Here is a 17,897-nt window from a genome sequence, read left to right on the forward strand (position 1 = left end):
ATGTTATAGTGAAGTTTTTGAATAAATTCTGTATAATTTTTGTTACATGTGTAAGCCATGAAACTTACTTTAACATGTCCAGTGCACATGTTCCTTTAAAACTATTAATTAAATGCTTGTGGTATTAATTATTGTGGTATATAACTGCTAATTTATTGCTTGTGATATACTGTCTCCAGCATTTTTGTTTATTTTCACTGACTTGCCTCATTGGTACCTAAATGATGTCTCACCCCCCCCCCCTCCCAAAAAAATTCTAGTTTCCCTGATTTTGCACCTATCTTGCTTCATTCAATACCCCTTTTTTCCAGGTACCAAACACCAAATATATTCATGTGCAATTTATCTGCCTTGTATCAATTTTTTCATCCATCAAACTCACTCCTCACATTCACAAACATTCCTCCTGCACAATTTACACATTGATTCATTTGCAATCATGGTCTCCTTTTCAACTCATCTCTGTCATACCATGGCAACTTTACTTTCACTTTTTGCTATGTTCAGTAATGATTTCTTGTCCTTCCTCACCATGCTTGTCTTTATTCAAATCATTCTTCTGCCAGAGCAATCAACTTTCACTTTGCCTTTCTGCAAAACTGACAATGTTTTGCCTTGCTAACATTGTCAGTTTGGAAACTTGATTTCATCACACACTTGTCAGGCACTGTTCTTGATCTCGTGAGACATATGATGTTGGGAGGTATTGTAAGGCGGCATCTAGAAAGATTTTTTAATAGTAGAACAAGGGGAATGAATGACAAGGACATTGGGCCATCCCCTGGAAGGTGAACAAGGTGAGTGTGTGTGTGTGTGTGTGTGAGAGAGAGAGAGAGAGTGACAGATTCATGGAATGTTTTGCCTGAGTGGGTGATGAGAATGCAGAAAGTGAGGAAGTTTAAGGAGTGGTATGATAAGCCCCCCCCCCTTCCAAATGGCTTCAACATGTAATCATTTTTAGATTATCAGTTGATACCGATAAAAAAAAAAAAAATTAACATTAATTATAGATACCATATCACTTGTTACTTCTTGCTAAAAATACTGTTTCATGTAATTAAAAGCATATTCTTTCTTGCATGCAGGTTTAGCAGGAATACTGCCAGCTGGAAGCCCAACAGTAGATTCTCGCTATCGAATTGCTGATGTTGGTCCAGACTTTTTGGATTTTGTCAAAAGTGATGAAGAAGACTTGAAGGAGAAGAAAACCTTGGAACGAAAGGACTTCAGAGAAACCTGGATATTTGATGAGGTAATCATTGGGTAAGTAAGAATGATTTGAGGTTTTTTTTAATCAAAAGGTGTATCCGTAAATGATCTTGAAAGTAATTATTTTTTTTGTTAGCACTATGAGAAAGATGATCAAAATCAGCTAAATATTCAAAAATGATTATTGTTATTTTATTTTCAAAATAAATCTGCACCTATCCTATATGTTATACTTGACAGAAACTGTATTCCTTTTTTTTTTTTCTATACTCAATATAAGCATAAACGTGAAGGAACTTCACAGCTTGTCTACCTGTATACAGAAGTTGTTGACTTCACATCAGTTGCCTTAATATATACATTATATTGCCTGTAATGCAAAAAGGATTAAAATAAGAATATAATTTATTGTCAAGTATAACATATTGTAACCAATGAGAAAGTCTCTTTCAAAGATGAGTTACCCATTCTCATATTGAAGTAGGGGACTTTTTCACCTGGAAACTCTGGTTTTTCATCCCCCAGAACAGGCAGACTGGCCCCATGAACACACATGGCTACAGTCATAAGACACTCCTGGAATAAGGAGTAACCAACCTATTCCGTAGGATTTTCAGTTCCGAATGCCTCCACAGTAAAAAGTATGGGTCTGCACGTTCAATGTCTATGTTTTTACCCTTACAAGCACTGACTCATCATCCATGAGTCAGTGCTTGTTTTCTATATGAAAACAAAATTCTGTTTCTTTATGCTCATATCTTGGAAAGGCTTGTCATGCCTTTCCAAGATTTGAGGATGACTACATATTTTCCTTAATTCTAGAATGTTCTTTTATTTTATGAGCATTGCATCAACTTAATTTCTTTTTTCCTTTTTTTTTTTTTTTAAATTTCAAAAGTATTTTAATTTTTTTTAAAATTTAGGACATATAAAGTATAAATATAACAGGAGCATTAACCCACTGACAACAGGAAGCACCTGATAATTTTACTTGGGAGTGGTTGATTAGTGAGATAAGCCATTGTGATAAGTAACCACCCATTATTTCAATATGCATATTTACTGAAATAATTCAGTCATAAAAGAATGAGAAAAGAAATTATATAACCAAATAACAGTTTATATTAGAGGTACTTATTAATTTATTAATTTACTGTGGAGATAAATTTTCGTGGTAGAACCTTAGGCTTGTGCACCGCATGCTGAAGACAACTGCAACTGAACATATAAAAGTAATACATTTTTCCTCTTCTTCTTCTTATCTCTTCTGTCCTTGGACAGATTGAGTTCCTCATAAATGGTGATTTGTCATTTTCTGACTTTTGCAAGATCTCTCATCTTCTGGCTTATGGAGTTTGTTTTGTAATGTCTCTAATCATGTTTTTTGGATCATGATCCTTTCATTTCAGCATTTTTTCTAATTTTCCACATCTCTTTCTGTGAAATATAGAATAATGAATTGTGAATCATTGAGCTATAGTTTCAAGTGGTTGGAAATATTATCATATTTCCATATATTTTTTAATTTAGTCATTGTTGTCCATCCTATTGAGATTCTGTATTTAATTATTTGTAGCATCATTTATATTAGATGTGATCAATGAACCTAACTAATTAAAACTTTTACTTTAGATATATTATCTGTAATTATGATTATGCCATCTCCATATTTTGTATCAGTATTATGTCTTCTTCTTACCAGTATTCCTTTCTTATATTGTATTATTAATAAGATTATCTATGAAGAAGTCTAAAAAAGTAGGCATGATAATGGGCAACCCTGTATCACTCCCCTTTTCACATTGAATAGTTTTGTTTTGATATTAGTACTGCTATGGTGTTCATACATTCTTATTATTTTCCTAATCTCCATGGAATTACAAGACTGATCATAGGAGGTCAATGCAAGACAGCATAAAAGCTATCACCCTCTCTTCTCTTGTTCTACCATATAAAACATCTTTATAGTGTCAATCTAGTGAACCTTCCAACCTTTTAACAGCTTAAATATCTCAGATGTGAACTGTAGAATAAAATACACAAAGATTATTGAAGAAAAAATGAAAGAGTTTGTGAACAGGAACCAAACCTTGGAGATTCAGTGGCAAGCCTTGAAGAAAACCCTGATTGATTCAGCCAGAGAGGCATGTAGTGACGTTGTCTGTGAGAATAGAAAAATCAGAACTTCATTGTGGACATAGGAAGTTAAAGAGGCAGTGAAGGAAAAGAAGAAAGCATATCAAAAGTTCCTGCCAAATAAGTCAGCTTGTGTTTTTAGAGAATACAGAGACAAATGCAAGAAAGCTAAACACTAAAAAATATTCTGGAGGTTGTTGAAGAAGCTTAGAAATGGAGGAAAGAGTGCTATATAAGGAATTAGAGATGATAAAGGTGACATGAAAACAGGAGAAAAAGATATTCCTTGAAGTATGGAGTAATTACTTCAAAAAATTGTTAAATGAAACAAGCAGTGATAGCACAGTGGTAAAAAACACTCACTAGGCATACAGTCAGGAATACATATTCATACTTGAAGTAGAAAAAGCCATCAAAGGCTTGAATTGTGGAAAGGCAGCAGGAGTAAATGATATTCGACCAGAAATGCTGAAGTATGGAGGTATGAAAGTCTTACAGTGGCTGCACTGCATAGTTCAGAAGGCCTGGACAGAGGGATGAATTCTCAATGATTGGAGTAGAGCTCTCATAGTACCCATATATAAAAAGGGAAATAAAACTGAATGTGAGAATTACAGAGGTATTTCCCTGCTGAGTGTTCCTGGTAAGATTTATTCAAGTATACTTGAGAAACGGTTGAGAAGAATTGTGGAAGAAAAGCTTGGTGAAGAACAAGCTGGATTCAGGCCAAATAGAGGCTGTCAGGATCAGATCTTCACTTTACGACAAATAGTTGAGAAATCTTGGGAATATAACAAAGATCTGTATTTAGGTTTTGTCAATCTGGAAAAGGCATATAACAAGGTGCCAAGAGAAAAGCATATTCAATATGCTGCAGTTATGGTGTCAATGGGGCATTATATCAAGCAATATTTAGTTTTTACAACACAAATAAAGACTAAGCAATACTTAGTCTTTATTTGTGTTGTAAGTCAGCAGTTAGAATTGATGGAAGTACAGGAAAATGGTTTAATGTTAAATCTGGTGTGAGACAAGAATGTACATTATCCCCTCTGTTATTCATTATCTATATGTATCACATTATGAAGGAAAGTGGTATTAAACCTGATATCAAAATTGGAGATGTTAATGTTAGCTCTTTGCTTTATGCGGACGATGTTATACTTCTAAATAAATCCATTACAAGTCTGCAAGATTCTCTGACTAAATTGAATAACTGTTGTAATAAATATGGTATGAAGGTCAGCAGGAAAAAGACAAAGACAATGAAAATAGGCAGAATCATTGAAAATGTCAACTGTGTTGTGACGGAGAACCTGTGGAACAAGTAAAACATTTTGGCTACTCAGGCATGATTTTTAGTGGAGATGGTAAATTAAATATGGAAATAGACAACAGAATCAACAAAGCTGGTATGGTAGGAAGTCAATTGAATAAATTCATATGGAATAAGAGAGAAATTAGTCAGAACACTAAATTAGCTGTATACAAGACAGTGTTCAAACCAGTGTTAACTTATGGATCTGAAAGCTGAGTCAGAAGTAAAACACTTGACCAAAGACTAGAGACCACAGATATGAGAGTCCTGAGAAAGATTAGCGGTGTGAACTGATGGCATCATCTGTTCACACCTCTGTTTCAAACCATGTGTGAACAGATGGTTTTTAATATGGCAATATCATATTAAAAACGAGGATATTAGGAAAGAATTTGACATTGTCAGCATCCAGGAATGCGTTAGCAGAGCTAATCTCAGGTGGTGTGGTCACTTAAACAGAATGAGTGAGGAAAGATTAGGAAAACAAGTGTTCTCTGCCAGGTTGGCAGCAAAATGACCCAGAGGAAGACCAAGATATAGGTGGATTGATATGGTAAAAAGTGCCTTAGACGATAGACATATAAGATCTGATAATGTTGGAGTCTTAACAAGTAACAGACTGCTTTGGAGGAAAATTGTAGATAGAAAGTTAGTAATGATGTAGGTTTTTCATGTAGTACTATCATATCCTCTACACCTCTTGAGGGTACATGGCAGGAATTTGATGACGATGATGATGATGATATCTCAATCATATCCTGAATGTTTAAAATACTCTTACAGATTCATGGAATATCAAATACATGCTGCCAAGTAGGCAAGAAACAGAAATGCCATGTAATGATCATAACTTTTTTATAAGAATATCTAAAGAAGCCTCAGAAATGCTGTGCCCTACACAATGTAAAAAGAAACCAAGATTAAATCCTATACTAAGTTTGGTATACAAACATGCTAGTTTTTGCTGCCACACGTGACAACAAAAACTAGCATTGGTCCAAGTCTTATACATTAGTTAATATACATTAGTTGATGTTTTATGCAACTTGTTGAGTTATATTGTTTATTTTAATAAACCTTTTTTTATGTTTGAAACATTTGATCTCAATACTGGAAGTTAAATGAAGTAATGGTCCCAATACTTAATCCTGTGAACTCCACTTGTAACCTTCCTACTCCGTGATACTGCTTCCCCTGCATACAGTTCTCTGTTAGCTATCACAAAGCCAGTTACTGATCCACTAACCTGATATCTAAATCCATATGTCAACTTAAAAACCAAGTTGTCCTGTAGTATCCTGTCAAATGCCTTTGCAAAATCCCCCCACCTCCCCCCAAAAAACAAAAAAAAAACCTACAGTCTATGCCTTACCCTCATCACTGCTCTTGTTTGTTGTAAAAGGTAACCAGAATACTAAAATAAGAGCAGCCCATTATCAAATCTGTGCTGGCCTGCATAAATAATATACAGGGAAGCACAGATTTGCTCTCATCTGCCCAATTCTGTATACGAGTTCTTGCCAATTTCTCCCAAATCTTAACAACAACAGGAGAAATACAAATTGGCCTATAGTTTGATATTTCTATTTTAGCACTACCTTCATCCAAAGGCACTCTCCAGGAACTTGACCCATTGAAAAACTTTCATTAAAAATCAGATTAATGGCACGGTTAGTTCCATAACACATTTCCTTTAAAGCACGTGGCAAAATTCCATCTAGTCCCACTGCCTTACTAACATCTAGCATACCCAGTATTTGAAATACATTCCTTCATTTACTTTTAACACTTAACCACTCCTTATCTCTATAGGAATAATGTAATGCCTGCTTTTATTGTTAAATGCCTGAGTTATTTAAATGATCTTTAAATAACTCAGCTATACTAGAGTGGTCTGAAAAGTTCTCGACCTAACAATGAAAAAATGAATTTATAATTTAAAAATTATTTTTATTTTTCAACATAATCTCCCTTAAGACTAATACATTTATTCCAGCAATGCTCCATAGCCATTATCCCGTCGCTGTAGTGGTTCTCAGTAAGATCTGTAAAATACCCCTCTACAGCTACAATCACCTCTTGATTCGAAGAAAAATGCTGACCACCAAGGAAGAGTTTTAAGAAGAGATAGAAGTCAGAGGGAGCCAAATCTGGGGAATAGGGTGGATGTTCCAACAATTCATAGTGCAGATCCCTTAATTTTCCCATTGCCAAAAATACCTTTATGGGCAGGTGCATTGTCCTGATGAAAGATAAATTTTTTCTTCTGCAAACCGGGCCTTTTCTCACAAATTTTTTCATCTAACCTCGTTAAAAGATTCGAATAACATTCGCAGGTTATTGTTTTACCCTTTTTAAGATAATTAATAAAGAAAATGCCTCCAGCATCCCAAAACACTGATACCATGACCTTTCCTGCTGATGGAACCGACTTTGTCTTCTTTGATGCTGAACAACTGGCTTCTGTCCACTGTTTTGACTGCTGTTTGGATTCTGGTGTGTAATAGTGAATCCAAGTCTCATTCATAGTAATAAATCGATGCACAAAATCAGTTTTATTCTTGTTAAAACGCTCGAAGCACTGTTGAGAGATTTTCGTGTGAGTGCATTTTTGATCTACTGTGAGCAAGCTTGGCACCCATCTTGCACAAAGCTTTTTCATTTGCAATTCTTCATGCAAAATATATCCTACATCTTTTTTTGAAATGGCTATAGTCTCAGCAATTTCATGCACTTTGACTCGCCGGTCATCCAATACCATATCGTGCACCTGATCAATGATTTCTGGTGTTGTTACACCAGAAATCGTTTTGGACGTCCTTCACATGGATCATCTTCAAGGCTGGTACAGTCACATTTAGACTCAGCAGCCCATTTCGTAATTGTTGAAAATGAAGGAGAAGAGTGCCCATAAACTTTTATGAACTTCAAATGAATTTCTTTTGACATTAAACCTTCTTTCACAAAGAATTTTATAACTGAACGATACTCAATTTTATCCATTTCATGGGATACAGACAACACTTTTGCTTCCGACAGCTGTATAAAACAAACTAACTCATAGAATGACTTGCATTTTCACATGGATGCTTATGACAGATGTACCAACTTAGAAAAAAAAATCTTACAAAATGTTGCCATCTATGGTCGAGGCCTAGAACCTTTCAGACCATCCTCGTATAATCTACAAGGTATGTAGATTTAGATTTTTCCAATTCATATTTGGTAATAATTATTTTCTATGCAATAAATTAGAATTGCAAATCATTCAACACATTTTCTTTGATTATTCTAATTTTTTGATTCGGAGGTGTAGGAGCTGTCATTTCTCTTACACATTCTTGTAATGCATTGGTTGGTATCTGATCTCATCTTGCAGCCATATTTGCATTAAGGTTCTGCAATATCTTAAGCACCTTTATTTCATTCTCCTCTATTCTTACATCAGTGAATGGAATGTCACATTTGATACTGCGTTATCTTCATCTGCATGGTACACCATTGCACAATGCTCACTAAGTAACTCTGTTTGCTTTTGTCAACTCAGAACTATTAGGACTATGAACTTTTAGCTCATTTACTATCAATGTTCTCCTTTTGTTGGAAATAGCAGGGTTTGAAATCCTCTCTAAATTGCATAGACTTTATGAGGGTTTTTCAACTTCTTTCACTTACTGTGGCCATTCGTTTTTCCAATCTTTGTGTTAAGTGAACTCCACCCATAATAACCACTCACCTTAAGTAATTTATTTGCCAATGCATGTCAATCCACACTCTCATTTATTTCCCCTGGCCTAGGGCAGCAACCAGCTATTTTACTCTGTTGATCTCTGTCTCACACTAGATAGTCTCAAATTCCCTCCATTCCTCCTGTCTTCCTTTTGAATTCCTAATCTTTCTGGCTTCAATTCTGCTATTTAACAAAACTCCTCCACCTATCTTGTTCTTGATATCCTCTCTGAAAATACTATATGCATTATATTCTATTCCCTAGGATAGTATCATCCCCCTATCAACAAAGTCTCAATGATGCCTATAACCTTTGTCCACATTAAACTAATCAGTGCCAGAAATTCCTCTCCTGTTTTTTCTGGATGCTTCATTAGTATTGATAAACTGCAGTGACCCCTTTGGCTTCCAACCTCCCTCATACCCTATGTTGTCTATTCCACTCAATTCCAACATTTAAGCGCTACAGTATCATTTCATCACTCACATCACTGATGTGAGTGATGAAATGATACTGTATACAAACTCACCTATATCCTTTCATAAATTTTCTAGTTTCCCTCACTTTGCACTCCTTCACTCTGACTGAAGAAACCCTCTGAAGACAACTAATTCCAAATCCATTCAGTTATTCTCTATGTATGTCCTTCCCTCCATCAAACTTTCTCCATACTTCCATAAACTCCACATGACTACTGCACCGCCTTCACATTGATTCATTTGAAATATGTCCCTCCTTCTCAACTGTTTCACATCTTCTAGCTTACTACACTTGTCAGATTACTTGTACCTGCCAATATAATCATCTATTTCACTTTCCCTCTCTGTATCCTACCAACCTTACCATAGGGAATTGCAATTTTGTCATACTCTTCTCATGCACTCTTATCATGAAGTCTCCATGCAGAACTTTTTTCTTAAACTTCCTCTTTCACTCTTTCATTCTCTTTCTAGTTCCTCACACCACTCTCTCTTCTTATGCTTCTCTGCAATACCATCCCACCAGATGTTTCTCAAAATTTAAAACACTGTCATGTTTTGTTCTGTGTAAAACTCCAGATAAAACTTTCACTATAACTGTTTTGGATTGCAAATTTTTTTATAATACTTTTTTAACTGTCTTTATTTGAGTATTGATGGATAAAGATTACCTCACGAAAGATACCTCAGTAAAGATAGCTGACAACTTATTAGATATCTAGGCCATATAGATTGCTGATATGACCTAGGTTTTGAGTGAAAGATAGTAAGAAAACTATAGAGGCAAGTGACTAACATCAGGATGGCTATGTATTACTAAAATATAAGGATAAACCAAAGAAATATAGGTAATAGAACTGAATAGAAGGAATTTCTGGGACATGAGAGCAATACCGAGTTGTAAATAGGAGTTTATTTTATTATTATTATTACATCGCACCTGTAAGTCCAAGAACTCGTCGCCAGATGGTACTCTCCTACTTCATTACACACAGTTCACCATCATTATCAAATTTCTGATATGTACCCTCAGTGGTGGTGGTGGTGATGGTAGGGGGGGGGTGTACATGATAATTTCTACATTACTTAATTTTCCAGCTGCACATAACATCATCGTCCACGCGGTTAGCCTAGTGGCTTTGTGCTTCGCAACCATATGCCTGGGGAAGGAGTGTCCTAGGTTCGATCCCCGTCAGAGACGTGAGGAGCTGAAGGATCTTCCTCAGCCATAGCCAGGTTAGCCGGTCTTGGGCGCGGGCAGTAGGGTTTTTTCCGCCAGTTTATCTGGTGTTTTTCATCCCGCAAGCAGGCAAACCAGACCCGTGAACACACAGGGATACAGCCAAGAATACCTTGAGGCATAGGAGTGACCTTTCTATCCTCGTATTTCGGTTACGAAATCCAAGCATGCTTGGAAGGCTGTGGGCCTTAAAGGCCTGTTAAGCCATTGGGATGACATAACATCATCTACTGCTTGAAAATCCATCACTGGAGAAAAATGGATACTTTTCCATGTTTAAATTTCCATAGCTGTTGCTATCATTCATGTCGAAGTTTCTGGGACAGAAAACTATGTAGACATTGGAATGTAAATAAACAATTTACTAGCTAAATTAATTATTTATAGCTGACATTTCTTTATTCTTGTTGAGGGGCTTATACGCTGGTTAAACATGATAACTAATATTTAAGGAATAGACAGCATATACTAGGAATATAAATTAAATAAACTTTAATATATACTTTCCGATATTTCGGCGAACGTCACGTTGCCATCTTCTTGGGAACTTACTACAAAGACACGTGCACACAAGTACTAATAACAGCAAATGAGACTGAAGCTAGGAAGCTAACGTTTTCCTAAAGTCCTGATGGTGCCCCCTGGCGGGCTATATTGGTAGTTCTTGTCCTTTGGGCTGAAGTTCTTCTGATAAAAGTTTCCCAAATTTGGGGCAGTCTCATGCATCCAAATTTGTTGAGGTTTGGCATGTTCCTAAGGGCCGAGGCTGATTCCATGAATAGTCTTTCATACTTGAACTTGCTGCGGTGTATTACTGTGGCTTTCTTCCATCTTATTCTGTGGCGAGTATCCAGAGCGTGGTCTGCAAGCCCAGAGTGGCTGCACTGGTGAAATCGGATGTAATCCTTGCTGTCCTGCCTGTTTGGCCAAAGTAGGACAATTTACAGCTGCAAGGGACCTGGTATACACCATGTACATCTAGGGGAAGTGGTTGGTCTTTAGTGGAGCAGATAAGGGATGCCAGTTTTCTATGTGGTCTGTAACAAGTGGTCAAGTCATGTTTTTTTAAGATTTTATTGATTTTTTCCGAGGTGCCTCGGATGTAGGGAATGGTGATGGATTTAGAGTAATCTTTTTTGTGAAGGGGAGGGGGTGGTGGGTTGTGGATAACTGGGTTAAGTATTTTTTGGATTTTTTGGAGGGGGTAGCCATTGGCTGAGAAAGTGTCATGGATGTGATTTAGTTCAGTGGTTAGGGCTTGATCATTAGAACATATTATTTTTGCCCTGTTGAATAATGTCTTAATAACTCCATATTGTTGTGAGGGGGGGGGGTGATGGGATTGTTGGTGAATGTATCTGCCTGTATGGGTGGGTTTTCTATAAACTGAGAAAACCAAGGTTCCATCAGGTTGGCAGGTGACTAGTGTGTCTAGGAAGGGGAGGTTATTGTTTTCCTCTTTTTCCAGGGTGAACTTGATTCTAGGGTGTTGGTTGTTTAAGTGTGTTAGGAAGGAGAGGAGTGAATCCGGGCCATGTGGCCAAATAGCAAAAACATCATCAACGTAGCGAAGCCATATGGTAGGTTTTTGTGGGGCTGAGTTTAAGGCTTTCTCTTCAAACGTCTCCATGAAGAAGTTGGCCAAGGGTGGGGAAAGTGGTGAACCCATGGCTGTCCCCTCTATCTGTTTGTAGAATTTTTCCTGCCAAACGAAATAGCCTGAGTTCATTGTAAACTGAAATAGGGCTGAGATATCGGGAGGAAATTTGGCTTGGATTAACTCTAAAGTTTCTTTGAGGGGGACATTCGTGAATAGGGAGGAGACATCAAAACTGACCATTATGTCATTATGTTGTAGTGTAAGGTTTTCTATACTGGCTTTGAAGTGGGCTGAGTTTTTTATGTGTGATGGAGTATTGCCAGTATAGTGTGAGAGCGCTTTGGCTAAATGCTTGGCTAGTTTGTAAGTGGGGGAATCAATGCCATCCACTATGGGACGTAATGGCACATTTTCTTTGTGTATTTTTGGGAGCCCATATATGCGGGGGGGGTCTAGAGTTATAGGGTTTTAGTCTGTTGGTAATCTCCACAGGCTAAGAAGTGACCTTCTTAAGGAGCCTATGGAGTTTTCTAATTTGTGAGATGGTGGGATTGTAATCAATAGGGAGGTAAGTGGAATGATCTAATAATAAAGCCTTGAGCTTACCTGTTTAGTCTTTAAGATTGAAAATACACAAAGAAAATGTGCCATTACGTCCCATAGTGGATGGCATTGATTCCCCCACTTACAAACTAGCCAAGCATTTAGCCAAAGCACTCTCACACTATACTGGCAATACTCCATCACACATAAAAAACTCAGCCCACTTCAAAGCCAGTATAGAAAACCTTACACTACAACATAATGACATAATGGTCAGTTTTGATGTCTCCTCCCTATTCACGAATGTCTCCCTTAAAGAAACCTTAGAGGAGCTAATCCAAGCCAAATTTCCTCCCGATATCTCAGCCCTATTTCAGTTTATAATGAACTCAGGCTATTTCGTTTGGCAGGAAAAATTCTACAAACAGATAGAGGGGACAGCCATGGGTTCACCACTTTCCCCATCCTTGGCCAACTTCTTCATGGAGACGTTTGAAGAGAAAGCCTTAAACTCAGCCCCACAAAAACCTACCATATGGCTTCGCTACGTTGATGATGTTTTCGCTATTTGGCCACATGGCCCGGATTCACTCCTCTCCTTCCTAACACACACTTAAACAACCAACACCCTAGAATCAAGTTCACCCTGGAAAAAGAGGAAAACAATAACCTCCCCTTCCTAGACACACTAGTCACCCGCCAACCTGATGGAACCTTGGTTTTCTCAGTTTATAGAAAACCCACCCATACAGGCAGATACATTCACCAACAATCCCATCACCCCCCCCCCCCTCACAACAATATGGAGTTATTAAGACATTATTCAACAGGGCAAAAATAATATGTTCTAATGATCAAGCCCTAACCACTGAACTAAATCACATCCGTGACACTTTCTCAGCCAATGGCTACCCCCTCCAAAAAATCCAAAAAATACTTAACCCAGTTATCCACAACCCACCACCCCCTCCCCTTCACAAAAAAGATTACTCTAAATCCATCACCATTCCCTACATCCGAGGCACCTCGGAAAAAATCAATAAAATCTTAAAAAAACATGACTTGACCACTTATTACAGACCAAATAGAAAACTGGCATCCCTTATCCACTCCACTAAAGACCAACCACTTCCCCTAGACCTACCTGGTGTATACCAGGTCCCTTGCAGCTGTAAATTGTCCTACTTTGGCCAAACAGGCAGGATAGCAAATATCAGAATCTCAGAACACAAGGATTACATCCGATTTCACCAGTACAGCCACTCTGGGCTTGCAGACCACGCTCTGGATACTCACCACAGAATAAGATGGAAGAAAGCCACAGTAATACACCGCAGCAAGTTCAAGTATGAAAGACTATTCATGGAATCAGCCTCGGCCCTTAGGAACATGCCAAACCTCAACAAATTTGGATGCATGAGACTGCCCCAAATTTGGGAAACTTTTATCAGAAGAACTTCAGCCCAAAGGACAAGAACTACCAATATAGCCCGCCAGGGGGCACCATCAGGACTTTAGGAAAACGTTAGCTTCCTAGCTTTAGTCTCATTTGCTGTTATTAGTACTTGTGTGCACGTGTCTTTGTAGTAAGTTCCCAAAAAGATGGCAACGTGACGTTCGCCGAAATATCGGAAAGTATATATTAAAGTTTATTTAATTTATATTCCTAGTATATGCTGTCTATTCCTTAAATATTAGTTATCATGACATTTCTCTAGCTTAAGCTAGCATTATCAGAGTCAATTTAATGCTACATACTCAGTGAAGACACAAACTAAAATGACCTGAACAACAAGGACAGTCATGTGCGCTGCCCTTTCTATTCATCAACATTAATAACCGGAATCACTACAAAGAGTGCCACTGTTGCCCTTCACATGCGACTCTCCTTGTTATTCAGGTCGTTTTAGTTTGTCTATATTGAGTGTGTTTTGTTAAATTGTCTCTGATAATGCTGGCTTAAGCTAGAAAAATAATTAATTTTTAAGATGTAAATAATTAATTTTAGCTTGTAAATTATTTATTTAAATTATGATGTAAATAATAGGTTTCTAGATAGGTTTCTGTTCCAAAAACTTGAATATGAATGAAAAATGGATACTTATTTACGTGAGTTAAGTTATGGCACGCTTGATTTTAAAAAGTTGATTTAATGCATGTAGAAAGCTGTGTGAATTAAGTGCATCAAAAAAGAAGTTGATATTATTAACATCAGACCTCTATAGACTCATTGTCAGAGGTCCACACACACTCATGCAAAAAAACCATCGAGCTGTGCCTTAAATCCATTCACATTTTCTGCCCTCACAATACTTTCAGGCAATGCATTCTGCTTACCAGTCACTCTCTGTACAAAAAACCTGCTCCTTGCTGCTTTTTCTCACTCTCTCCTTACAGCTCCCTGGAATGGTGTTTCATTTTACCCTTGTCTCCCTCTGCTGTGTGAAACACTCCATGTTAATCTGGTAACAGTCCATCACCAACTTCATTGAATGAATTTAAGACCTTTGATGAGTGTTATATTTAATAGTGAGGATATGAGATTAACTACTACTATGAGTCTTTTGATTTAATGGAAATGTTATAATATTTCCATTAAATATAAAAAATTATAATATTTATTATATTTTAATATTTATTACTTTGCAAATATATATTTATACATTTATACATATATTTATACATTGCAGTTGTCAAAAATAATAAATAATATTTATTTGCTATTTTTACTCAAATAGTATTGAACAGCAATTTTTTTCCCCTCATGTGGCTCCCCCCCAGAAAAGGTTATTGTAAACCTATAGCACTTCATACTATGGATGGGCTAAGGATTTTTTTATTTTATTTTATAATTTCGTATGCATTTTTTCTTTGTTCTGATTTTTTTGTTTAAAATAAATTTTTGCCAATTCTGAAAACTATGATCTAGAGACCCAACATGGACCTTTTCTCATCTAAAGACAATTGCAAACATCCATCTCCATTGGTGGAATTTGAACCCACAGGTTGGAGACCAGATACACTATCCACTTGGCCAATCAGGCTGGCAAATGAAAAACTGACAGAAAATTATAATTTAATCCATACATATCCAAAGTTTAAATTACCAGATGCACTGATTCCCATAATCTTTAGTGTGACTAAGTGTATCAAACAAGTTAAGGTGGAACCAACTCTGGTTAGTTTATTTCTCTATGGTTGTGGTGCAAATAATGGTAATACTGTAATGATATTCAATGTAAATATCTGATAGTGGTTATCATTTTTATTCTTTTAAATGTTTCATTATTTGTTGAATTTTTTTAAAATATTTTAGGCCAAATAATAAAGAGGAGTATCATGTAAGTTTACCTCATAGCATCACCACATGGGTTATTCAAGCTGTTAGTGTATCTCCTGAGTATGGTATGTGCATTGCATCTCCAAAGAAATTAGTTTCTTTCAAACCAATCTTTATTCAGCTTAACTTACCTTATTCAGTAGTCAGAAATGAGCAGTTGGAGATTCAAGTTACTATATTTAATTATGGTCGACACAGATTACCAGTAAGTATATTTTCCCTAAAACTAAGCAGATTACTATATTAATACTAGCTGTAAGTTTAGTTAGAAATATTATTAAATTAACCATTTTTTTTAAACAACTCTTGATGGTTTGCTCAGTTAAAGATCTTTAGTATTCTGTTGCACTATTGAATTATTTTGAGTTTTATTAGGTATGATAACCATACTTTAAACAGTTCTACACTATATTTGTGCTGCAGTTAAACAGTACCAATAAAACAGTTGAAGTCAAGAATACCTTATATCTAGGATTATGACCTTGTAATAAGAATGCCATTTTTTCTCCCAAATCACTTGCTTCTGATTGTTTTTAAAATATTGAGCACCGAGTAAGTCAGTCTTGGGCTGTGATTTTGGACATGGCTTTCATTCATTTGCTGGATATTTTTCTGAAAAACAGAAACTCAACCTCTGACATCTTTCAAATGTATTATATGATTGCAGTAAATTCGTGATCTGTGTGAGTTTGGCATCCTACAATGATTCTGATTCCATGGAGCCCCAGAAATATTACTAATAGTAATACTGATATTTGGCAAAAGATCATTTTCATTACAGCATGCTGGATCACCACCTTGCTTACTGGATGTCTGAAATATCTTGGAAAAAAAAAATTCTGATTAGGTTCTCCAGCAGAATATTCCTGGATTATCTAACCCATAGCTCACCCAGAGTGCTAATGCTTTATAGGTTATCTTTCTTGGGTGTCTGAGTGTCATAAAATTTATATATATATATATATATATATATTTACATCCTCTGCCCAAAAAGAAACCGAACTTTTCGAAAATAGAAGAAACTAGTAGCGTCACCTGTTGAATGCAGCAATCTTCATTAGTGCTGTGTCAACTGGTTATGACATTTGTTTTATTACAAGCTGAGTTATAGTGCCAAGAGTGACAGTGTGTGTTTTGATGAACGGTCGGAAAATGAGTTTCAAACAGAGAGCCGCGATTGACTTTTGTGTTAAACTTAGTAAAAGTTTTACCGAAATGCATCAAATTCTTCAAAAAGCATGCGGTGAGGAATGCTTATCTCGTACTCAAGTTTACGAGTAGTTTAGTCGATTTCAAAGTGGTTGTGAGACACTTGAGGACGATGAAAAACCAGGCCATCAAAAAACTGGACTGAGCAAAGTTAACATCCAAAAAGTGCATGATTTCATCAAAGAAAATCCGAAATCATCCATGAGATTGATTAAAGATGAATTGGGGATTCCATAATCAACTGTGCACAACATTTTGACAGAGAGTTTGGGCCTTCGTAAATTGAATTCGTGATTTGTTCCCCACAAGTTGACCGACAACCAAAAAATGTATCGAATTGAACACTGCAAGGACCTCATTAAAACTGCATGTAAGGACTCACAAACTTCCTTGAAATGATCGTTACTGGTGATGAAACGTGGCACTTTGTTTTGAGTATGAACCCAAAACAGAGTGCTGAGCGAAGTCAGAAGTAAAGACAATGCTGATTTGTTTCTACCTTTCCAAGGGCATCATCCACAAAGAATTCGTTTTGCCTGGGCAAACGGTCAATAGTGAGTTTTATCTTGAAAGTCTGAAGCAATTGATAGCGAGAATTCGTCGCATACAACATGCATATCATGACAACCAACCTTTCGTCAAAACACATTGTCACTCTTGGCATTATAACTTGGCTTCTAATGAAACAAATGTCATAAACAGTTGACAAAACACTAATGAAGATTGCCTCTTTCGACAACAAAAAGATACAACAGGTGGTGCCACTAGTTTCTTCTGTTTTCAAAAAGTTCGGTTTCGGCTTATAACAGTTTTCATCAGGTGACATTATAAAAGAAAAGAAAAAACACTAAACACTGAAAGTTAAAAAAACTATGAACAACATATAGAGTCTCTATACATAATTAGCATGAAAACATGTAGTTGTATTTAAAACTGTTCTTTCGTTTGTTGCACTGTTGGGAGAGTGCATACTTGCAGCATCACGTGAACACCAGTACATGATTACAGCTGAATGACTATCTGGGAGGTTGTAGCTCAAGTTATTATTTAGATGTTCAGGGTTGAGGACGATATCCCTAGATTCTATGATTTT

General features: G+C 36.5%; 1 protein-coding gene across 1 annotated transcript in view; it reads left to right on the forward strand.

Annotated features, from left to right (window-relative positions):
• The window catches only part of LOC150101006 (venom factor-like), a 697,967-nt gene that overhangs the window by 290,501 nt on the left and 389,569 nt on the right, over window positions 1–17,897 (forward strand). The window contains exons 18-19 of the mRNA XM_090401101.1: window positions 1,086–1,263; window positions 15,572–15,800. Coding sequence (XP_090257227.1) covers window positions 1,086–1,263; window positions 15,572–15,800 — 407 coding nt within the window. The remainder of the gene's footprint in view (window positions 1–1,085; window positions 1,264–15,571; window positions 15,801–17,897) is intronic.

Source organism: Typopeltis vanoorti, chromosome 12 (genome assembly GCF_054136105.1).
Source record: "Typopeltis vanoorti isolate ZY-2024b chromosome 12, IOZ_Tvanoo_1.0, whole genome shotgun sequence".
NCBI lineage: Eukaryota > Metazoa > Arthropoda > Arachnida > Uropygi > Thelyphonidae > Typopeltis > Typopeltis vanoorti.